This window comes from Podarcis gaigeae (genome assembly GCF_964106915.1).
Source record: "Podarcis gaigeae genome assembly, chromosome: 9".
In the NCBI taxonomy this organism is placed as follows: domain Eukaryota; kingdom Metazoa; phylum Chordata; class Lepidosauria; order Squamata; family Lacertidae; genus Podarcis; species Podarcis gaigeae.
In genome coordinates, this window is record NC_139685.1 from 80225066 (window position 1) to 80249048 (window position 23983).

At 54.9% G+C, this 23983-nt stretch overlaps 1 protein-coding gene across 2 annotated transcripts; it reads right to left on the reverse strand.

The window, feature by feature from the left end:
* Positions 1–7090: 7090 nt before the first annotated feature.
* On the reverse strand, positions 7091–20795 carry PCGF1 (polycomb group ring finger 1). Of its 2 annotated transcripts, XM_083757161.1 has the most exons (10): positions 20658–20795; positions 18239–18344; positions 16524–16676; positions 16142–16213; positions 15867–15972; positions 12268–12301; positions 11332–11418; positions 10046–10126; positions 9916–9959; positions 7091–7331 (listed from the first exon to the last, which is right to left on the reverse strand). In XM_083757161.1, exons 1-10 carry the CDS (start codon positions 20751–20753, stop codon positions 7106–7108), a joined length of 1005 nt encoding a protein of 334 aa, XP_083613287.1. In that variant the 5' UTR covers positions 20754–20795; the 3' UTR covers positions 7091–7105. The 2 variants fall into 2 exon arrangements, with proteins under 2 accessions (XP_083613287.1, XP_083613288.1); XM_083757162.1 differs by lacking the exon at positions 7091–7331 and having other exon boundaries at positions 7910–9959.
* Between the last annotated feature and the right edge of the window lie 3188 nt (positions 20796–23983).

Consider the following 23983-nt stretch of genomic DNA (forward strand, 5'->3'; position numbering starts at 1 on the left):
ACCACCCACTTTGAGGCCAACCCATGGGCGTAGCCAGGGGGGCAGAGGGGGGCAGCTGCCCTCCCAAATCAATAGAAATACATCGCTAAGGTTCTTCCCTCCCCAACAAAAGGCCTGCCCCCCTCTAACAACAACGCTTCTATGCCCATGGTCCAGTTGTTTCCTTCCATGTCCCCCAGTTTGATTCTCTGAACATCTGAAGGGCCCAGGGCTGAGTCTTGGGAACTTGGGAGTGGGCTTGGGGTTCTGTACCTCATTGCCAGCCCCCCAACTCCTGTCCAGGCAAAATTACTCCCTCCCTCTCCTAGGAGATGTCCCTGCTGCCACTGCCCCTGCCCCTGCTTGACAGGAGTGCTGTGAATTATTCATTGTGATAATATGAGTCTCTTTCCAAGACATCCTAGGCAATTAGCTCCCAGGCTAGGAAGGAGCCTCTGCAATAAAGGGGGGAATTGATTTAAGGGGCACCCGAGGAGTCAACTTGGTGGGGAAGCAGAGCTAGGGATGGGGTCTCCCCAGGTCAGGCTGCTCCTGAGCCAGGGTCCAGACAGGAGGCCCCTGGCACCCTCCATCCAGCATGCCAACAATGCCAGCCCCCTAGAGAAATGGGCAGAAATGCCTCTGCCCAGGGCTGTCTTACCCAGAGGCCCTAGGGGTGCGAGGCACCCAGGCGCCGGGCTCTCAGGGGCACCAGAACTGGCCTCTCCAGTCACTTGCGGACTCCCTCATGCTCATGGACCGTGCTCTTGGAAGACCATCTTACTCGGCTAGGAGGGGTCGCCAGAGGAGAAGACAGCAGGCTCTTCTCATGTTCTGATGTCCATACTACTCCAGGGCCCAAAATGTTGATTCCACCAGTACCAGGGAAGGGGTGCATTATCTGAGTCCAGGTGGAATGCAGGAGGGCTGCACCGGGTCTTAGCAGTTGGGCCCTCTCTGCCTCCATCGCCCCCCTCCCTCCCCAGAAGTGGGAGAGGAGCCAGCAAGGATGCAGACAGACTTTCCCTGCCAAGAATAGCTCCAACGACGGAAGACAGGGCTTCTTCCTCCGCCAGATCTCTGCTTCCTTCTCCGCCTCTGGCCCAGCCGGGCCCAGACGAGTTGGCCAGGGAACTGCTGAGTTAGCCCCTTGCCTCCAGCAGGAATTGCAGCCCAGCCCCTGGGAGGAAGCGGCCGGCTGGAGCCTCTGTCCTCTTCTGCCTTCCTCCTCCTTCTCTTCCTGGGCTGGCAAGTCGCTGCCATGTGCAAAAGTGGCAACTCGTGTCAAAAGGCAGCTGTGGTTTGGCCCAAGCAGCGGTTTGGCCACATGCACCCATGCAGTCTCTGAACTTCAAAGTACAGAGATAAGAGCGTGAGAAGGTGCTGCTGGATCAGGCCAAAGGGGGCCAGTCTAGCCCAGCACCCTGTTCTCACAGGGGCCAAGCAGATGCTCCTTCTGGGAAACCCAGAAGCACAACCATAATATGTTGTTGTTATTATTTATCCCCCGCCCATCTGGCTGGGTTTCCCCAGCCACTCTGGGAGGTTCCCAACAGAATATCAAAAGCACGATAAAGCACCAAACATTAAAAACTTCCCTAAACAGGGCTGCCTTCTAAAAGCCGGATAGTTGTTTATTTCCTTGACATCTGATGGGAGGGCCTTCCACAGGGCGGGTGCCACCACCGAGAAGGCCCTTTGCCCAGTTCCCTGTCACCTCACTTCTGGCATGGAGGGAACCGCCAGAAGGCCCTCGGAGCTGGACCCTGGTGTCTGGGCTGAACGATGGGGGTGGAGATGCTCCTTCAGGTATACTGGACTGAGGCCGTTTAGGGCTTTCAAGGTCAGCAGCAACACTTTGAATTGTCCTCAGAAATGTACTGGGAGTGGCCACTCTGAGCAACTCTCTCCTCCTGCGCTTTCCTGCTCTGGGATTCAGAAGCACCCCCTCCTCCGACTGTGGAGGCCGAGCCTTTTCCTCCCCATGAATATAATTTAACCCTCTTTTAAGGCCATCCAAGTCAGTGGCCATCACTGCTCCCTGCATAAATGAGTTCCATAGATTAACTCTGCGCTACATGAAGGGCTTTCTTTCCTGTTACGTGCTCTGGTGGGAATGGGGTGGGGACTCCTGGCAACTGAATTCTCTGCCCTCTTATCTATCGTTCTTCCTTACCTTTCTCTTGGTCCAGATTGTGAGAAAGACCTTGGACCACTGCTCAACTCGAGAGGGGAGCCTGAGCTCTTTCCCTTTCTCTTAACCCTCCAACCAGCCGCACCAATTGAGAGCCCGAAAATAAGACGGAGGGGACTGGCTTAAAAACCCACCTCTCTGCAAATGGGTGTCCTATTGAAAGCCAGGGGCTGGAAGGACTGTCTTGCTACTCTATCCAGGGGTCGCCTGAGCTGGCACCGCACTGCGCGGGCGTCCAGTAGGGTCCCTTTCTTAAGTTTGCAACGATAGGTAGGAGGTTGCCAGGAGGGATAGCCTAGCAGGAGCTGGGGGGACATGGCAGAGTGGAAAAGAAGCGCCCACGGAGTACAGAATAGGGAAGGGCGAGTGCCCAAGGGCTGGGGAAGAAGCCAGATAGCTCAGGACTCGGGGCCAACCCTGTGAAAGGTCAGTCCATGGAAAAGGTGCCAGACGAATGGTTGGGACTCGTGGATAGTTTTCAGGATCCATGTAATTTGCTTTTCCTCTAAGTTTTCATTATCCTAGGCAGCTGCCGAAAGTGGGCCCTAAAAAAACAAGGTGTTCTGAATCTTCCACTGGTCACCTTCCCTGGATGTCAAGGAGTTCTAGTGTGAGTGTGACACTGGGTGCCTGTGACATGATGCATCATCTGCCCCCCTCCCTGTAACCAGCTCCCCCCAGTCCCCTTGCGCTGTGTCTTCTCTGCGATAGAGCCCACATTGCTCTGGGCTGTGGGTGCTGAAGCCCAGGCAGGATGCGGCCCGTTCCCCCCACCCCCAGCCCTGCCGTATTCCCAGGTCCTGGGGCAGGGGCTGCCCCCCCTCCAGGCCATCTCAGGCCTTCTCTGCAGTCTGGACATGAAGGAACAATGGGCAGGGGCCGAGGGGGTGGTGCTGTGCCAACATTCGTGACTGGCGGCATCCTGGAAGCGGGCAGGAAGCCCAACACTTGGCGCTTCCCGTCCTGGCAGTGCCTGGCTCCCCTGAGAGGGCTGGGAAAGTGGGGAGCGCCGCGGAACGATTCACGGACGGGGCCCCCCCTCACTGGAAATGGAGAGCCAGCCGCTTGAAGCCGACGCAGCCCTCAAGCAGGACCTCTGCCCTAAGGCAAGGCTGACCTCAGTTACTCCATCTTAAAGAAGCAGCATTCTGCACATGCTCAGGAACAGCCTGACTTATTTTGCCAGGTGTCCAGGACTGAGGTCACAGGTGTCTGGGGCCTGGTCAGGTGGCATTAAGAACATCAGTGCCGCTGGATCAGGCCAATGGCCCTTCCAGGCCAGCATCCTGTTCACACTGAGGTCAACCAGATGCCCCGATGGGAAGAAGCCTGTACGCAGGATTCACACACAGGTGCAACATTTCTCTACCAGCAACTGGTGTTCAGAAGCAGCCTCTGGTGGCAGAGGCAGGACAGAGCCATCCTGGCTGGGGGCCTCTGATAGCTCTCTCCTCCTCCCTGAATTTGCCAAACCTTCTTTTCAAGCATCGCTGCCTCCAGTGGGAAGGAGTTCCGCAGTTTAACTCTGCGCTGTGTGCAGAAGGCCTTTCTGTGTTGCACTGACAGGTAAGGAATCCTGAGCCTTAAGGCCCAGCCTGGCTAGCCCAGTGTGGACGCTGGGCGCCCCCCCCCCCGGCTCACAGAGGGGCCCCTTAGACTTGGCTCCCTCTCCCTGCGCAGCCAGCCATGCCTGGGCCGGGACCAAGTCGGCCAAGTCGACAGGCTCCCCTCCCCTGGGTGTGTGTGTGTGTGTGTGTGTGTGTCTGTGTGAGCCGATCTGGCTGTGCAGTCCTTTAATGCCAATCGGGCACCAGCGGTTGCAAAATTGCCTTTGGATTTTTCTCATTAGCTTTGTCTCCCGTGAGCTCGTTATGTGGGAGCCTCTCTTCTGCCTAAGCTGACAGCTCATTCCCGCTCTGACAGCCGTATGGCAGGAGCAGCGCTGGGGGGGGGAGGGGTGCAAGGAGGGGGGCACAATTGGCGTCCAAGCAGGAAGGGCAGCAAAAGTTCCCTGGAGCACAGTCAGAGAGCCTTTCCCGCCTCACCTGGGAGGAGTCCAGCCAGCGGCATACAAATCTCCAGGGCACCCAGCCAAGGCAGCAGCTGCCCCAAGGCAGGGACAGAAATCTCTTCCCCCCTGGAGAAAAAGCCAGCAAGAGATGGTACCTTGCTTCTCAAACACCTTGGAACTCAAAAAACTGCAAACCTGGAAGTGTTCGGTTTGCAAACTTTTTTCGGAAGCCGAACATGCTCCGTTTTGAGTGTTACACTTCCGATTTGAGGGCCACACTTCCATTTTGGGGTCAGCAATTCATCTTAAATTGCTGCTTTAGGGGTTGTTTTAAAAAGTCTGGAACGGATTAACCCATCTTTCATTACTTTTTATGGGAAAGGGTGCCTTGGTTTTAGAGCGCTTTGGTTTTGGAATGGATTTCCGGAATGGATTAAGTCTGAGAACCAAGGTACCACTGTACTTAGAGCCTGTCCTTCACCCAAGCTGGGAGTCAAGGACCCTCTGATGCCATGAGGGATCCCTGGGGGCTGGAGGGCCTGTCCTGGCTGCCCCTTTCCCTTCCGGAGGCGAACCCTCCTCACAGCCCCTTGGCTGGGACAGAGGAAGCTGCCTCCTGCCAGGTCTGAACTAGTGGACCTTTGGGAAACTCTGCAATTCTGTTATCCTAGGCTGGATGCCCCCTTGCGCATCTAGTCTGGGATAGCTCCAGGCGGCTGCAGTTAGGAAGGAGCCTCGGGGCTTATGCGTGCAGAGCCTCTGGTGCTCTGGCACTTGTACACTCCCAGCCTTCTTGTGGCAGTGAGTTCCAGAGTCCCAGCCTCCCACTGAGCCGAGTCTTGTCCAGGTGGCGCTCAGAGGCAGCCTGGTGCTCCGGGAAGAAGCAGCAGGTCTGGTGGGTGGTTAGAGAGGAGGCTGCGCACCAGACACTGCCTGTGCGTGTGTTGCAGAGTCCAGGGGCCTCTTCCTCACGGCCAGCCCAGCCCACTTTGCTGCAACTCAGGAACTTGAGCTCCCCCCTCCCCCCATTAACTGCTTGCAGGGGGGAGGGGAAGGGGCTCAGGTTTCCCCCTCCCTGCAGTTTGGAGCCTGCGGCCATTAGCAGTGCCCACAGCATGACCAGGGAGGGGGCAATATCAAAGCGCTTCCACGCCTCTCGTCTCCCCCACCCTCCCTCCCTCCCTCCCTCCATTAGTCATGTTCCATAAAAGCTGCTTTCTCCTGGAGAGTAAAAGGTCTCAGGAAAGAATTCTCAACCGTGCTGGGAATAAAAAGCGGGGGGACTCCTGGGCACGTGCAGAGTGCATTTCCCTCACCACAGCAATAAAAGCAATGGCAACAAAGGGTGTGTGTGTCAAATTCAACATGGGCTTTGAGGGTCCCTCCGACAACCTTAAAGAAGCTGGATGAATTCTCTTGCTTCCTTAATGTCAGCCGGGCAACGCCATCCCCTACTCCTAAGAAAGGCCAAGTTGGCAGCTGAGATGACAGATCTGGTTTCTGGACTCTTGGAGGGGCTGTGGGAAGAGGACCTCTTCCCCACCTCCATCCCTCCCCTTCTTGGCTCTCTACCTCATCAAGGAAATGGGCGCAGCGAAAGCAAAACTTTGGAACTCGCTGCCACCAAGTTGGACCAAGAACTGGACAAATTCATGGAGGAGACTCTAAATTAAAGTTTCTAGCCAGGACAGCTCTGCTCTGCCTCCAGAGTCCGAGGCAGCAAGGCCTCTGGAAACCCCAGGAGGATAGACTGCTGGCTGCTTGTTCTGGCTCAGCTTCTGGGCGTCCCTTTGGGCATCTGGACTAGATGGGCCATGGGCCTGATCCAGCCACCAGGCTCTTCTCATGTTCTTAGTTTCTCAACTCAGATGTGTAGCACCCCAATAGTTGGTGTAAACAATGGGGGGGGGGGCGAAGAGAACTCTGGAAGCCGCTCCAGGGCTGACAAAACCCCCCAGGCCTGGCCCAAAGGCTTAATGTCTGGAGAATTTTTCTTTTCTGGAGTGGATGTTTCTTTCGCAATGTCTGTAAAATAGGCACAATGAGGCGTCAGCTCATTTTGAGTCGTGGGGATTAGCAAGGGACAGCTGAGCCCATCCTTGCAAGTACTTAGCGCTGGCCCTCGGTCCTGCAGCCTGATGGTTTTGATCCCTGACCCTCCGACCTGCGTTTCACCAGGTACTTAGCAAGGCCCGGGTCTTCCAAACAGGGGTAGGGGGCAGCGTGACCCCGGCCCATCTCCCTGAAGCTGCCAGCGCTGCTGCTGCCTCAGACGGGTGAGAAATCACCAACAGCTGGTCTGGGTGGAAAGGGCCAGCCCAGGGTAACCAGATCTCTCCTCTCCCTCCCTGGCTGGGGCGTTTGGGGCGGGGGCTCAGGGTCAGCAGCAGCAACCCTCGCTCAGGGGTTAAGCGCAGGGCAAGAGGAGGGTTAACTACCAGCCAGTGCCCTGTAAATCATTTCACTTGGGGAGGAAACAGCCAGACAAAGCCAGGGCGAGAAGAGACCCAGGAGGCGAAGGTGGCAAAGGCAGAACTCCAGAAGGGGCAGGTTTAGCCTGGAGAAGACAAACTCTACAGCTCTAGGTGGGCCTGGGGGGGCGGAGAAGTGGACCTGCCCCCCAAACGCAGGAGAGCAAGCTGGTGGCATGGAGCTGGAGGAAAACCAAGGGACTTTCAGAAAGTGGAAGGAGGGGCAAACTCGAACACAATACCTCCTTCATCGTTGTCTTCTCCGTGACCTGCTGCCAGGTGGTGCCCTGCTTCTCCTAGTATCCCCTGCGGACGCCAGAATGGATCAGGCCCACAGCACAAGCCAAGCCTTACTTGGGAGACGCCACCCCTGTGCGTTTGGTTTGCAAAGGGGAGCCCAGAACCAGAGGACAGCTGTTCGGACTCCTCTCTCAATATGCTGCTAAGGATTTATTCAGTTAAACCTGCTAAGCTGTCAAAAAGGGAGAGAGGCGCCAAAGGGTTTGGCAAGGTCAAGGCCGGATCCAGAGGCCATTTGGCACTTTCGGGTGACAGCAGAGAAGGGGCACGCAAAATCTGCAGGTGACAGAAAGTGGGAATGGGCTGCAAAACATTTTGCTGGGCTGGGCAGACAGCTGCAGAATGGAGTTTGGCAAGGACCAATGCCAGATGGGACCTGCGGGAAAATGGAAAACCTCGTGATGGCGTCGGGAAGGAAGATATTTATGGGTGCGCAATAAATTGGCCATGGGGATACCTCCGCAGAGGCTCTGGGGCTTCAGAAAGGAGAGTTGCTTGTCTCAGCACAGGGAAAGGCATTGAGTGTGGGCCGTGTGGCGCTGGGGGAACCTGAGCTGGGCCGACACTAAATCAGCAAAGAGGATGGCAGGCTGAAAACGCCCCAGAGATGGAAAGAAGAAGAAATTCCGATGAGAGAAGAATGGCAGACGAAAATAATGGACTCTGCAGAATTGGACAAAATGACAGGAAGGATTCGAAACCTGCGGGACCAGAGATTCACAGAAGATTGGAAGAAGTATATGGATTATTTGAAGAGCGACTGTAATCAACAAATTACGCTAGTAGGACAACGAGAAGTTTTCGTAAGGAGAAATATACGAAGTGTTACAAAGCAGGAAAAGATAGAGACATTGGTTATGAGTTTGAAATGTAATAGGGAAAATAAGAAATGCATACTAAGAGACTGGATTGGAAAATTTTCAGACAGGATTGATGGAAGTCCAAAAAATTGAATAAGATGTAAAAGTATGTTTAATTACTGTTGAAAATGATATGTTAAAAAACAAAAATTTATATATATGAAAACGCCCTGGAGAACAGCAGGAAGGACCCCCAGGAAAGACGTGGGGCAGAACAAGGCAGCAGCCACTGAAGCCAAAGGGGGTCTCATCTGCCGAGATCCCAGGGCCACAGATTCACAGGACTGCAGAGTGGGGAGGGACCCCATGGTCATCTAGTCCAACCCCCAGAATTGCAGGAATCACAACCAAAGGATCCCGGTGAGCCAGTGGAGAAGGCGTGGGAAGTGGAAATGGGGAGGGGGCTGCAAGTTGGCCGGGCGTGGCTCCGTGGGATGGAGACCTCCTGAAGAAAGGAACTGGCCATCTGAAGCAGTTGGCCTACGGAACTCCCTCCCACAGGAGGCAGGGCTGGCTTTAGAAGAAGATGAAACACCTTGATGTGGGACAGGGCTGTCCAAAGCTTCTGGGCACGATGGCTCTGCCCGGCCTCCACATCTGGAGGCAGCGATGCTTCTGAACAGCAGGTGCCAGAAACCAGAGGAGGGGAGAGGGACCAGCTCTGATATGCTGCCCCAAGAGCCGGATGGAGCTTAGATCCCGAAGGCTCCCAAATTCAAGGCTGGAGGCCCCCCTGGACCACAGAGATGGCCAAGACAGGCGCTGAAGGCTGGAGCCTGAACCCCGGAGACCTCGTTCCTCCTCCTTAAATCTTTCTCTTCCCACCATAACTGGAAAACGACTCCCGACAGTTGAAGGCCAGTTTGGCAGAGCGGTTTGTGCTGGGCTAGGACTGGGAAGGGACCCGGGTTCAAATCCTCCCTCGGCCACGAAGCTCACTGGGCGTGACCTTGGGGGCCAGTCCCTGCTGCCTCAGCCTGGCCCCCTCGCAGGACGGCTGTGGGGATTAAAAGGGGAGGGAAGGCTGGGATATAAACGCAATGAGTAAATGAAGTGGGCAAGGCTTGCCCTGGAGGAAGACATCTCCGAAAACGCTGCAGGGCCAAGAGGAACTGGCGATGGAGTCGGAACGGAGGGAGGGGATAGAGCCCCCCCACTTGGAGGGCCGGCTCCAGCTGTGGGCATGAGGCCAGAGCTCAGGGGCACCTGTTACGTTTCCAGGAATCAAAGAGAGCAGGCGGGGGGGGGCGGTTCACAGCCCAGGCTGCATCTGCACGAATGCCCCCCCCCCCAAATCCCAAGGACTCCAGGCAGGGATCTTGCTACATGCCCTCCCCCCTCCCGTTTTCTGACAGCTGCCCAGATGGCCACCCCCATTGGCCGCAACAGCAGCTCCTAATTGGCTGCGAGCCAGGGGGCGCCCGTTCCCCCCCCCCAAGCAATCAGGAGCTCATGACTGCATTATCGCCCATTATCTCTGGTGGAGGGAGAAGGGGGGGCTGGAATGGGGATCATTATTTGCTCATCACTCCTCATTGGAATTCTGACACCCAAAAGGGGGGGCGGAGAGGAGGGGGGGGGGCGACGGAGATTAATCTCCCCAGGCAGAGCAGCAACTGCCGCTTGGGAAGCGCCTGAGCTGGCGGTGCATTAAATCACTGCACAGGAATGGGGAGGGGGGGCTGGGCTGGGCTGGGCTCCCTCCTCCCTCCCTGCAGGGATTCCAACCTCAAGCCCCCCCAAAGGCTGAAAAAGGGAGCGTCGCTGCCACCCGCTGGCCGACCTGAGAACTGCCACTTCTCTGAGTGGCGCTAGGAGACCCCCCTTCCTGCCCAATTCCCGCTGTGTTTTTTTTTGGGGGGGGGGCAGATGAGGACAACATGAGAATATTATTTCTTGCTCTCCCAGGAAAACGCTGCTCAGCTCTGACAGGAGGGACCAAAGGGGGCGGGCGGTTTTTCAGCTTTTTTATTCCAAAAAATAGACTCGTATTGAAGAGAAGACAGGGCTTAAGTTAAAAGGCGGGAGGGAGGGCAGGTGGGGGGGGTGGCAGGTGGGGGGGCGATGCTGGGGCTGCAGCCCGTCCGACAGCCCCCCTACCTCCTCTTCTCCTTCACGCTGTAGTTGAGCAGCAGAGGCGCCGGCTGCAAAGGGAAGAGAGGGGAGGAGGGTGAGTGTCTCTGATTTTCCTGGGGGGGGGTCACCCCCCACAACCCACCCCCCCACGTACCTTGCCAAACCAGCGAGAAAGCCAGAGCTGCTTCAGGGTCATGTGGTCGGGGAGCACCTCGTTGTTGAAGAGGATCTGCACCTGGAGGGGGCGGAGTCCCGTCAGCACCTTCCAGGTGGACCCCCGGCTGCCTCCCCGCACCTGAGCGGGGGGCCTTGCCTTCCCGTTTCCTCGCAGGGAGACCACCCACCCACCTTGGGCCTGCCAACCTTTTTCCCATTTCGGATTTTGAGAGGGTGCTGGGGGGGGGCAGTCACAAAACAGCTGCCATAGGGGGTGGCCCCACACAAGATCAAGAGCGCCACCCCCCGGCCACCTTCTGCTGTGTCCTGCTTGCAGAGACCAGGCAATGCTGATTTCAGAATCTTGGGGTTCCAGAGCTGAAAGGGACCCAAAGGGTCATCCATCCCAACCCCTGGCCATGAATCCCCCCCCCCCCCCGCTGCTGCTTCCTAACAGCCACAGGGAGCAATTCCTCAGTGTTTGGGGAGGAGAATGCAAGGGGGTCACACCCCACATCTCACATAAATCACTTAGGGGCTTCCTGAACCTTTAGCCCCATAACTGTCTTCCAAGGAAGACGAGAAGTTGACCATTTTTTGCTGGTCCTGTAGAAAAGTAAAAGACTTCTGGGAAAGGATATATAATGAATTGAAAAAGAGGTTAAAGATACCTTTCCCCAAAAAACCAGAGGCCTTTTTACTTGGATTAACAGGGGAGGGAAGACCTAGGGACCTGAAAAGGTTATTTATGCATGTGACAACAGCCGCAAGGATGTTGCCGGCTCAGAATTGGAAACAGGAGAAGATATTAACAAAAGAAGAATGGATAATTAAGAGGAGGGACTATGGCAAAGATGAGAAAAAGTTGGAGTAGGAATGGAAGAGATTTATAGATTATTTAAAAGACCACTGTGAATATATTAAAACGTTAGCAGGCTTGATGTAACATTCATGTAAGCAAATAATTTGAAATTAAGATAAGCAAGAGGGAAAAACAAAGAATTTGGAGATAAAATGAGGTGCATTAAATTTTGTATTCCAGGGGAGGGGTGGGAGGAAGCCTATATTGTTCGTTCTTTTTTGTGATTGATTGGAAAAACATTGAATTTATGAATTAATGTGATTATAAAATTTGAAAATAATTTTTTTTTAAAAAAAAAAGAGAGAGGTTGGCTGTTTTTTGGGGGGTGGGGCTCAGCGTTGGAGCACCTGTCCAGGATTAGCAACAAAGGTCTTTGCAGCCCGCAGAAGCCAGACTGGCAACCCTCCCCAACCCTTACTCACGTGTTGTAGCGCCACCTCTAATCGGCAGCACAGAACCCGGCGGAGGTGGCGGATCTGGGCCCGTACCGAGCAGCGAACGTATTTGTGCTGGGGGAGGGAAGGAAAATTGAGATGGGGGTGAAGGGAGAGGCAGCTGGAAAGGACAGAGGCAGCCCCCCCTCCACCCCAGGGGTGTTTTCTCTCACACAAATCCCCCCCCCCCCCGGTCTCAATCTCAAGGAACGGCAGAGAGGGTGCCAAGAGGAGGGAGGGCATGCGTTCTGGCCATCAGCTGCCAGCCTCTCACTGCAGGGTAATGGGGGGGTCACTGAGGGCAGGGCCATCTTTACCCAGGGGCACAAGGAGTATGGTGCACCCGGGCGCCGAATTCTGGGGGGTGCCAAATGTTTTCTGGGGGGCGTCAAATGTATACCAGTCCCTCTTGATTGGCGGCAATGCAGTGAAAGTGTCCCCCCCCCCCGTAACGTCAAATATTCCTGATGAATATCAGGAAACAAAAGCGGTCATTTCTGCTGCGTCGCTACAGGTGAGCGATTTTCCTGCCCCCTAAAAGGTCAACAACTTTGAGTTTGGCCCCCCCAAATCTGAGGGCGGCTAAACTAAATTTGGGGGTGCCGGGCGGATCTCTGCACCCTGGCAGTGCATATGCCAAAGACGGCCTTGGCTGAGGGGGAGATGGGGGAGTCGGAGTGGGGCTGGGGGGCCGGAGGTCAGGGGGGCCTCTTATGTTGTATTCTATGCTGTTTTATGCTGCTTTTGTCGCATTTTAATCCATGTTTTATATTTGCTGTTAGCCACCCTGAGCCTGGTTTTTAAACTGGGAAGGGTGGGGTATAAATAAATTATTATTATTATTATTATCTTCCAACCTGGCCAGGTTGGCCCCCTTGTGCTGCAGCCAGAGCCCCCCCCCCCCCAACATCCCGGCCTCCTCACCTGCAGGATGTGCTTGTTCTTCTCTTTCCCAGAACTGCAGAAAGAAAAAAAGAAAGAAAGAATGAAAGAAAGAACGAAAGAAATGGAATGAGAGCCACGTCAGCAAGCCCTCTCCATGCTCTCTGCCCCAGCAGGAGATGTGCAAAGGGGGCGACCCACAAGACCCCTTCCTCCTCCCCACGGGAAGTGGGGAAGAGAGAGGGAAGCATGTTGATAATAATAATAATAACTTATAATAATTTATTATTTATACCCCGCCCATCTGGCTGAGTTTTCCCCAGCCACTCTGTGCGGCTCCCAATCAGTGTTAAAAACCATACAGCATTACATATTAAAAACTTCCCTGAACAGGGCTGTCTTAAGATGTCTTCTGAACGTCAGGTAATTCTTTATCTCTTTGACATCTGATGGGAGGGCGTTCCACAGGGCGGGCGCCGCTACCGAGAAGGCCCTCTGTCTGGTTCCCTGTAGCCTCACTTCTCGCAATGAGGGAACCGCCAGAAGGCCCTCGGCGCTGGATCTCAGAGTCCGGGCTGAACGATGGGGGTGGAGACGCTCCTTCAGGTATACAGGACCGAGGCCGTTTAGGGCTTTCAAGGTCAGCACCCACACTTTGAATTGTGCTCGGAAACGTACTGGGAGCCAATGCAGATCTCTCAGAACCGGAGTTATATGGTCTCAGTGGCCACTCCCAGTCACCAGTCTAGCTGCCGCATTCTGGATTAATTGCAGTTTCCGGGTCACCTTCAAAGGTAGCCCCACGTAGAGCGCGTTGCAGTAGTCCAAGCGTGAGATAACTAGAGCATGCACCACTCTGGCGAGACAGTCCGTGGGAAGGTAGGGTCTTAGCCTGCGTACCAGGTGGAGCTGGTAGACAGCTGCCCTGGACACAGAGTTAACCTGCGCCTCCATGGACAGCTGTGAGTCCAAAATGACTCCCAGGCTGCGCACCTGGTCCTTCAGGGGCACAGTTACCCCATTCAGGACCAGGGAATCCTCCACACCTGCCCGCCTCCTGTCCCCCAAAAACAGTACTTCTGTCTTGTCAGGATTCAACCTCAATCTGTTAGCCGCCATCCAACCTCCAACCGCCTCCAGGCACTCACACAGGACCTTCACCGCCTTCACTGGTTCTGATTTAAAGGAGAGGTAGAGCTGGGCATCATCCGCATACTGATGAACACCCAGTCCAAACCCCCTGATGATCTCTCCCAGCGGCTTCATATAGATATTAAAAAGCATGGGGGAGAGGACAGAACCCTGAGGCACCCCACAAGTGAGAGCCCAGGGGTCTGAACACTCACCCCCCACCACCACTTTCTGGACACGGCCCAGGAGGAAGGAGCGGAACCACTGTATGACAGTGCCCCCAGCTCCCAGCCCCTCTAGACGGTCCAGAAGGATGTTATGGTCGATGGTGTCAAAGGCCGCTGAGAGATCCAGCAGAACTTGAGGGCAGGAGCTGCCGCCCTCCTTTCCTGACCAACCCCTGCGTTGCAAAGAGAACGTCCACCATGTTTGGGCACCACGATGCCCATATACCTACGTAATAGACAATCTTTATAGAATTCTTTCAAACAATAACAAGTTCAACATGTGATCTTAAGACTCAAAGCCTCTGAAAATCTTTAAATGAAGCGAGGTGCCAAACTTGGTACGTTGAGAGATAAGCGGTGAAGCTTTGTGCATTCAGCAAATATAATGGGCAACCCTGAAGAGAGATTCCGGATATTGACTGCTGTTTCGTAGATCTTCATCAGCGTGGGGGGAGAATATAGAATTGTTTCGTGTGATAATGCAATCACTGTAATGATGCCGTCACATGAGCACTGCTCCACAGCAGTTGATATTTTCATTCACACAGATTCATTCGAAATAAGATGGGTTTGTGGAACAATTCTATATTCTTTCAGAGACTTTGAGTCTAAGATTTCATTTTGAACTTGTTGTTGTTTGAAAGAATTCTATAAAGATTGTCTATTATGTAGGTATATGGTCATCGTGTTGCCCAAACATTGTGGACGCCCTCCTTTCCTGGGCGCCCCCCCCCCAGGCTGGAGAAGAGCCCCTGCCATTTACCAAGGGGCCCAGCTCTTGCTCTGCACCCCCCCCCCCGAAAGGCCAGTGGCTCTTTGCCTTGGTTGTGGAGGAAGCGCCAGAGCGCCCCCTAGTGCTACACTGGGGCACCGCAGCCTGCCCTGGAGGAGAGAGAGGGAAGAGCCCCCCCCACTGGCAGGCGAGTTGTGGGGCGCTGGGGGCTCACTTCTCGGCTTCTAGAGGGGCACAAGAAGCCAGGAGCTGGGAAGACCCACCGCCCATCTCTTGCAACCCCCCCAGTGGGAAAACGCCCCCCCAGCAGCCACAAGAGCCTTGAGCTGAAGACCAGGCAGGGCTGGGGGGGCGCATGCCCACTCGGCCGGGAGGCTCACTGGACGGCTGCCCTTCAAAGGATGCCAACAGGCAGGTGGCAAACTCCCTCTTGCCGCCCAGAGGCCCCCCCTCCCGGCCACGGAGGGGCCCGTGGAGTCAGCAATTCTGCATAACTCAAGCAAGCGAGTCAAGCCACGCGCTGCAGGGAAGGCAAACTTTCACTGCCCCCCCATCCTGCTGCCTCAGGTTTCCCTGGGATCCTGCAGGCCAGTCCAGTGCTATGTCCAGGGCCGGACTGAGGTTGGATGAGGCCCTCAGGTACTGAAGGTAACGGGGCCCTTTATATGTCCAGCTGTCCTTTGTCCAATAACAAATTGTTGCTGTTTTTTGTGTTGAATACCGTATTTTTCGCTCCATAAGGCGCACCTGACCATAAGAAGCACCTAGTTTTTAGAGGGAGAATGCAAGAAAAAAAATATTCTTTCAAGGGAGCGCTGAGCAGAGCCTGTATGCATCCCAGGCTCTGCTCAGCGCTCTCTTTCATGAGCTGCGCGGAGCGTGTGTGCGGTGCTTGGGGGCTTTTCCCGCCTGCCTCCCGCCTGCATTCGCTCCATAAGACGCACACACATTTCCCCTTACTTTTTAGGAGGGAAAAAGTGTATCTTATGGAGCAAAAAATACGGTAGATGCTATATGGTCAATGATGGACCCTCAAGCCATTTGCACATTACAAAATACGTAATTTATCAAATTGTTATATTAACAGTGAAATACAATTAAGAAGTACATTAACAGTGAAATAATTATTAAGCTCTAACTTAAAAAGATTTTTACATTTTAGGGAGCAGGTAATCAGGCAGGGCCCATGACTTACATCACAGGAGCCTACACAACACAAAACACTGTTGCTGTGTGTAGGTTTTATTTTATTTGTTTTTTATCTTATCTTTTGGAAATGTACATCCAGGTTTTTTTCCTTTAAATTTTTTGGGGGCCCCCAAAAGAGTGTAGGGCCCTAAGCTATGGCTTGTTTAGCTTATACGTAAATCCGGCCCTGGCTGTGTCCCTGAGCCCCCCTCCTGCCGCTGCCCCCCAGAGACTGCCTGGAGGTGCAAAGGCACAGTTCTGGCCCCCCAGCAGCTGCACCACTGGAGACAGGGCTGGGTGAGGACTGGAACCTGCCCCAGGTCTGCCTGTGAAAGCCCGCCCCCCCCCGTCGCCATCCTCACCTCTGTTTCTCCAGGCACAGCAAGACGTGCTCGTCGAAGCGGTAATAATGGGCCCGCGAGTGGTCAAAGGTGGTGTAGGGCAGGCCCACGCGGTCAGAGGCCGAGTCTGGAGGGGGGGCGAGGAAGCAGTCAGGACCCCTGTGTCCCCTCCCCTTCTGCAAAGGAGGCCTGCCAACCCACCCCTCCTCTTCCTCCTGCCCCCCCCCCAATTCAGACTCCTTTGCTCAGTTCCCTGCTGGTGCAGGACAGGGGGGTCAAAAAGAAAGCGCCCCCACCTTCGTTGCTGGGTTGGCTGACACGCTCCAGGCCGCGGGATTGGTAGAACTCACGGATCCTCTTCTCCTCGCCTGCGGGGGGGGGAGAGAGGGGGGCAGAAGAGAGCCGGCCGTCGCCGGAGTCAGGGGGCAAATCCTGTCCAGCTTGCACTGACCCTCCAAAAGGGGGGAGAAGGATGGGGGGGGGCTTGTCTCTTTCTTATGCTCAGGTAGAGGCCCCTCCCAGGGTGGAGCCCCCCTGCAAGCAGATGTTTGTGGCCCTCCCAGCCTGGCCCCCCAAGGCACCAGAGGCAGCAGGCAACGCCCCTCCTTGCCTCAGAGGCTGCTGCCCTGGGGGGTCCAGAGGAGGCCGGAGGGCCCCCCGCTCCCTCCCCGCACTTACTCTCCTGCAGGCCCGGCACCAGCTTGTAGACGATGTCCTGCATGACGCGGTCCAGCTTGAGGTTGAGCAGGGGCTGCGTCTCGTGGATCTTGGTGCTGCACATGGGGCAGTATTTGCTGGTCTGCAGGTACTTCACGATGCAGCTCTTGCAGACTGCGAGAGAGGGGGGGCGCCATGAGCCGTACTGGCGGGGGGGGTCCGCCGGGGCAACGCTCCAAAAGCCCATACTCAGCCACAGGAATGACCAGGAGAGGAAAGTCCATTGATCTTTCAGCTTCAGAGGTTCCCCGACTTTTCGGGATCCCCTCCTCAGAGCCGGGTGATCTTGCGCCCCTGGCAGAAGCATCCAGATTGCGCCCCCCACCCAGCCACGGACAAATGAGCTCTTCTTTCCGTCTCTCCTCCTCTATTTAAAACCATTTCTAATGAGGCAATAATCAATATTTCTATTTGCGGACATACTTTTACCTAATTTTGCGCTCCCACCCATTGCCCTGCCGGGGGCCGACCTCACCAACCCCTTGCTATGGCCCTGCCCTTCCCCCTTGGTTCCACAGGCTCATCCCCAGTGCCCCCTACCCTATGAAAAGTGCACTTCAAAACAGCGGTTTGCAAGACCCACCAAGCAAGATACTACAATGAAACCCAAAAGGGCTACAGTTAGGTGAACATTTCTTCAAAAGCCAGCTGAAGCTATTTAGATTAATTCAACGAAACTGATGCATGTGTGGACCAGCGTTTCAGAGTCTGACGGTTATTTAAACCCCCAGCATCCCCCCCCCCCGGTTGCCTCCCCCCCCCAGCACCCGAGGGTGCTACCACCTACTTTGGAACCACTGGCCCCGCCCTCAAATGGCTGTTAACCAGAAGGTTGGGGGTCAAGCCCCCCAGGGATGGCTTTGGGGTTAAATGACCCTTGGGATCCCTTCCACTCTGGAAGGGAATCCCCCCCTTCCTGCTCGTGCATGTCAGACACGCCCCCCCATCTCTGCTTTCCAATATTTCCCTCCAGGCAAGGAGGGGGAGCACCCCTTTCGCGGTTTCCGTGTGAGAGAGGAGGAGTTTGGGGTGGGGCGATCTTAACTTCAGAGCAACAACATCCACCTCTATTGCCTCCCCCCCCCCGCTAACTCTGGCCCCCCTACTGTGCATGTGGCCCCTGGCAGATTTCCTCCCAAGGGAAGGTGGCCCTCATCGGCAAAAGGCTGCTCCTTCTGGTCTGCCCCGCAGAGGACCTTAAGGTCCACAAATGACAAAAAGCCGCAAGGTGGTTAGATTGGTCTCAACCAGTGCCAGGGCCTTTTCAGCACTGGCCCCGACTTGGTGGAATGCTTTGTCCCAAGAGACTAGGGCCCTGCAGGACGTGACATCTTTCCGCAGGACCTGTAAGACAGAGCTGCTCCACCTGGCCTTTGGTCTGGACTCAGTCTGACCCTTATATTTCCCTCCCCTTACGGTATTGATTTATCGGCTACTTTTAAAATGAGGCTGCATTTTAAATTTCATTTTAACCTGTATTTTAAATTGGTTTTATTTTTCCTTCCCCCTATTATGTTTTTACTGTGATTTTATTGGTGTTAGCCACCCTGAGCCTGGCTCTGGCTGGGAAGGGTGGGTATAAATAAAATGTATTATTCTTTATTATTATTACTAACGCACCTCTCTTTGGTCAGGAACATGTCTCCCCCCTCCCCTCTTTCCCTGGTGCTACTCACAGGTGTGCAGGCATTCGGTGATGGTCGTGGCATCGATGAAGTATCCGGCACAAAGGAAGCAGACAATGTGCTCATTCAGCTCCTTCATCTTCACCCTCACCTCCTCCTGGGGACACGTAGGGGGATTAGACCATGGGTGGGCAAACTAAGGCCCAGGGGCCAGATCCAGCCCAATCCCCTTCTAAATCCAGTCCGCGGACGGTCCAAGAATCAGCATGTTTTCACATGAGTAGAATGTGTCCTTTTATTTAAAATGCATCTCTTGGTTATTTGTGGGGCATAGGAATTTGTTCATTTTTTCCCTTCAAAATATAGTCCGGTCCCCCACAAGGTCTGAGGGACAGTGGACTGGCCCCCTGCTGAAAAAGTCTGATGACCCCTGGATTAGACAGATGGGGGGGGGAGGGAGCTCCTCAGCCCCTCCCTCCCAGCCGGCCAAGAGAGCTGCTCCTCTACCATATCTCTTTCGCTCTCCATAGAACTGTAGTTTCAAAAAGGACCCCCAGAGTCATCTAGTCCAGCCCCCTTCATTGCCAGCCCAGGGCCCACTGGTCAAAGCCTTAGCCCCCCCGTTTGAAAGACGGGTCCCAGGGCCCCCCCACCAGCCTGCTGGAGGGGCAGCGTGACCCACACACCCTTTTCCCGATGCACAAGTCCAGATCTAAAAGGCCCGAGTTCAAAACCCGCCTCTGCCATGGCCTCTTTTTCTAGTCTTGGTCCAATCTCCCTCTCTCCTTTAGACCCCCCCCCCCCCGCCACAGAACAAGCCTCCCCAAATGAAGACGGGCTGCCTTTGCCCCTGCGGATCATGTCCCACCTCAATTCCTGGGTCTTGGTTTTCCGCATCTCCTCTGAATATTGGGTTGAATTGATGCCGTTCCCAGAATGCCTGTTCTTGTGCCCTTATGCCCATTTAGACCGTCCCCGCATCAGGCAGGGTGTCCTCATCTCCCAGGGAGACCCAAGGGGGTGGGATCCGAGCACAAGAGCAGCCCTCTCCCCTCAAAGCTGGTGGCCATGACTGCCTCTTGTGGCAGTGAGTTCCACCATTTAACTATGTGCTGCGGAAAGACGGACTTTCTTCCTCTGACTTACGAGAGAGGGAGGGATGCCTGGCGACAGGTGAGCAGTTTGCCTGCCTTTGCCATGCAAGGCTTCAAGCGCCCAATTCTCCCTCCAGTGGGCGCCTGGCTCAACAAACTACAACTCCCATCATTCCTGGCCATTGGCTGGGCTTGCTTGAAGTTGTAGTTCTGCAACACCTGGAGGCCAAAGCTTCCTCCCAGCCAGCTCTGAAATCAAGAGCTGCCCTTTGGCCAGGAAATGGCCTGAGGTGAGTCTCAGTTTGCCTGTCTGAGAAATGGGGCCAACAACAACTTGCTCTTCTCAGGACAAAGTCTTGCGGCACCTGAAAGACCAGCATGTTTTGTCCATAAATGTCCGGCAGCCCCTGATGATGCCAGGGCAGTGCAATGGTTAAGCGTGGGACTGGGAATTGGGAGACCCGGGTTCGAGTCCCCCCTAAACCAAGAAACTCACAGGGTCGTTGTGGTAAAATGGAGGAGGGGAGAACCAAGAGTTTCTTGTGGGAAAGGTGGCATTTACAAATAGGAAACAAAATGAAATATCTGTAGGAAGCGAATCTGTCTGTGGCTGATCTGCCACAAGACCCTTTTTACAGCATCCAACCCATAATGCCACACTTTGAGGTGGCAAGGAAGGTGGCATGGGTGCTAATGGGGTTAAGGCAGGACCAGATTTAGATTTTATGAGGCCCTCAGCTCCTGAAGGTAAGGGGGCCCTTTCTATGTCCAGCTGTCCTTTGTCAACAAGAAATTGTCGCTGTTTTTTGTGTTGAATAGATGCAATATGGTCATTTATGGACCTCATAGGTATCTCAAGCCATTTGCACAGCATCTTAAAAAGCAGAGACATCTCCTTGCCAACAAAGGTCCGTATAGTTTTCCCCTTTAATTGTTTTTGGGGCCCCAAGAGAGTGGCCCCCCAAGCTAGAGCTTGTTGAGCTTATACGTAAATGTGGCGCTGGGTGAAAGAAACGCAGGGCCCCGCTTGGTGGTGGCAGGTGGCCCCCGAGAGAAGGAAGGGGCCTGCGCTGCAGGGGGCTGGACTAGATCCTATGGCCCCCACAGGAGTGCGGCTCCTGCGCCTTTAACACGAAAGGGACCCCACGGGGTCATCCAGACCGACCCCACAACTCCAGCCGGCGCCCTCGACCAATCAGGAGGTCAGAAGCCGAGGGGACTCTCCTTAGCTCCGCCCCTGAGCGCGAGGGGCGGGGCCACGCCTTTCCCCGCCCCCCTGCGCACGCTGCCGCGGCTCCCCTCCTGCGCATGCGCCCCGGCCCCCGGCGCCCCCGCTTGGCCCCCGCTTCCCCGTCCCGCTCCCGCGGGGGCCTCACCTCGTTGCGGAGCGGGTCCATCTTGTAGACGGCCTGGAGCTGGTTGCGGAGCCGCATCGCGATGGCCATCGGGCCCCCCTGAGGAGGAGACGCCATCTTGGAGCCGCCTCGCCCACTTCCGGGTTGGCCGGGGGGCGGGGCCTGTCGCCGCGGCAACGCCTGCCGGCGTCACGCCGAGGGGAGCGCGCGGGGCACGCCGGGAGTTGTAGTTGGCGGCCGGGCGAAAGCGGGAGAAAGAAAGGGCGACTCTCGCCCCGCCCTCGTTAACCCCTCCTGCGCCGGGCAGAGGAGCGGCCGCCTGCAGTTCCCGCTCTGGCCACCAGGGGGCAAGAGCAATCCTCGACGGGGCGGGCGAGCAAAACAGGAGGATCCCCGTGGGATCCGGCCGAAGGAGACGCGGATCTCCGGCCAGGGAAGCCCGCGAGCCAGACGCGTCCAGCCCGGAGAAGAGGGAGCGGGAGAGCCCCGAAGGGCCGCCCCGTCGAAGAAGGCCCCAGCTTGTTCCCCGCTGCTCCAGGGGCGAGACCCGGACGGAAGGATCCCAACGAGAAGAAATTATGTACCGTCTAAATAAATTTAAAAATTGTCCAGTAGCACCTTAAAGGTAAAGGGACCCCTGAACATGAGGTCCAGTCGCGGACAACTCTGGGGTTGCGGTGCTCATCTTGCTTTACTGGCCAAGGGAGCCGGAGTACAGCTTCTGGGTCATGTGGCCAGCAGGACTAAGCCGCTTCTGGAGAACCAGAGCAGCACATGGAAACACTGTTTACCTTCCCGCCAGAGTGGTACCTATTGATCTACTTGCACTGGTGTGCTTTCAAACTGCTAGGTTGGCAGGAGCAGGGACTGAGCAACAGGAGGTCACCCCGTCGCGGGGATTAGAACCGCTGACCTTCTGATCGGCAAGTCCTAGGCTCTGTGGTTTAACCCACAGCGCCACCTGTGTCCCTTAGTAGCACCTTAGAGACCAACTAAGTTTGTTCTGGGTATAAGCTTTCTTATACCTGAAGAAGTGTGCATGCACACAAAAGCTTATGAGATTAAGAGTAATAGTCGTAGTAGTAATAATAATAATAATAATAATAAATTATTTATACCCTGCCCATCTGGCTGGGTTTCCCCAACCACTCTGGGCGGCTCCCAACCAAATATTAAAAACACAATACAGCATTAATCATTAAAACCTTCCCTAAACAGGGCTGCCTTCAGATGTCTTTTAAAAGTAAGATAGTTGCTTATTCCCTTGACATCTGGTGGGAGGGTGTTCCACAGGGCAGGTGCCACCACCGAGAAGGCCCTCTGCCTGGTTCCCTGTAACTTGGCTTCTAACAGTGAGGGAACCGCCAGAAGGCCCTCAGAGCTGGACCTCAGTGTCTGGGCTGGATGATGGACGTGGAGACGCTCCTTCAGGTATACAGGACCGAGGCCGTTTAGGGCTTCAAAGGTCAGCACCCACACTTTGAATTGTGCTCAGAAACGTCCTGGGAGCCAATGCAGATCTCTCAGAACCGGTGTTATATGGTCTCAGTGGCCACTCCCAGTCACCAGTCTGGCTGCCGCATTCTGGATTAGTTGTAGTTTCCGGGTCACCTTCAAAGGTAGCCCCACATAGAGCGCATTGCAGTAGTCCAAGCGGGAGATAACTAGAGCATGCACCACTCTGGCCAAATAGTCCGCAGGCAGGTAGGGCCTCATCCTGTATACCAGATGGAGTTGGGAGACAGCCGCCCTGGACACAGAATTGACCTGTGCCTCCATGGACAGCTGTGAGTCCAGAATGACTCCAAGGCGCCTGGTCCTTCAGGGGCACAGTGACCCCATTCAGGACCAGGGAGTCCCCACACCCACCTGCCCCCTGTAGAGTCGACCATCTGAGCTATCCTGAAGAGGGAGGCTGGCACTGAGTGGTGGGTGCCCTCACAGGGGAAGCCGAGGCATCACGTGGTGCCGCTGGGAATTGAGGGCCGCCTGCCGGGTGACCACCCTGGCATCTGCTTGAAGATGCCAAGCCCTGGCTCCTCCTTGGCACCCTATTGCTGAAGCCGTCTCTCTCTCAGGCCTGGCAGCCTCTGCCCTCTGCCCTCCTCCTCCTCCTCCTCGCTGGGGGCTCCCCAGGCGGCACTTGAGACCCGGATTGCAGCGCTTAGCCAGCCCCCCGCTAAGGAGCCCCCGCCAGCCAGGCAGCGCTCCTGCTTTGCATTAGTCGGCCCTGATCAAATCAGCCCCATTAGCCTGGCTCCAGGCAGCGGAGCTGGCAGTGCCACACTGGGGTGTGGGGAGGGGGGCTGTCTCATCTCTCCTCCCCACTCCTGGCCCAACTCAGCCCTGGGGGAGGGGGCTGCTCCTCTCCCTCCTGCCAGACCCAAGCAGAGTGTCTCTGCCCGCCTCTCCCCCAACCCAGGACTTTCTCTTGCCATCCTCCAGTGCCCTCCACACTTGGGGGCACCTTCCTCTTCAGCCTCCATGCCAATGTGAAGATGGAGCCGCTGGAGATCAACAAGGAAATCGTTTTAATTTAATTAACCATCTTTTTAGGCTGCCTTTCTGGGCAAATGCCAACCCAAAGCTGGATGAAATGCCCATCCAAAGTGCCATAAAACAAAAGACAAAACAGCACCAAATTAAAAAGGGGCCAAACAATTGAGTAAAAAGTTGCATCTATCTTAAAAAAATACCAAAGTGGTTTGCAATAATATTTCTATATATATAAAAAGCACATACTAATTTAAAATCAGAGAAGATCAGCTATTGTGGAACGATATTTTCTTAATTGCCTCTACATTCCTGGCAGCGTAGAAAAGATTTCAGAAGGTGCTTCAAGGTTGAGACAGAAGGCTGGTTCTCCTTTGGCAGAGTTTTCCACAGTCGAAGGGCTCAGGACGACCCTAAATGCTCTATTTCATGTTGAAATGAAATGAAATGTCAAAACAAAATTTTTTTTCCTTCCAGTAGCACCTTAAAGACCAACTAAGTTAGTTCTTGGTATGAGCTTTCGTGTGCATGCACACTTCTTCAGATACACTGAAACAGAAGTTTCCAGACCCTTCTATATAGTGAGAAGGTGGGGAGGGGTATTACTCAGAAGGGTGGTGGGAATGGGTGATTGGCAGATAGCTGTGATGAGCCTGTTGACGACTCTTAACGACTGCAATAGGTCTTACAGGAAGAAGCAAGGGGTGAGAAGGTGAAAAATGGCTTTGTCATGTATAATGAGATAAGAATCCAAGGTCTTTGTTCAGACCAGGTCTCTCCATGGTTTTAAGTTTGGTGATAAGTTGCAATTCAGCAGGACATTCTATACAAGATCTCAAAGTAGCTGTTTTACT

Excerpts from the sequence above, each read along its gene's own strand:
- PCGF1 (XM_083757161.1), bottom strand. The coding sequence starts at position 20,753 with ATGGCGTCTCCTCCTCAGGGGGGCCCGATGGCCATCGCGATGCGGCTC. Across the intron at positions 16,214-16,523 it reads GGTGCCGGGCCTGCAGGAGA|GCGAGGAGAAGAGGATCCGT; the intron begins GTAAGTGCGGGG and ends CCCCCCCCGCAG. Across the intron at positions 10,127-11,331 it reads TAGAGGTGGCGCTACAACAC|GTGCAGATCCTCTTCAACAA; the intron begins GTGAGTAAGGGT and ends CGCCCCCTCCAG.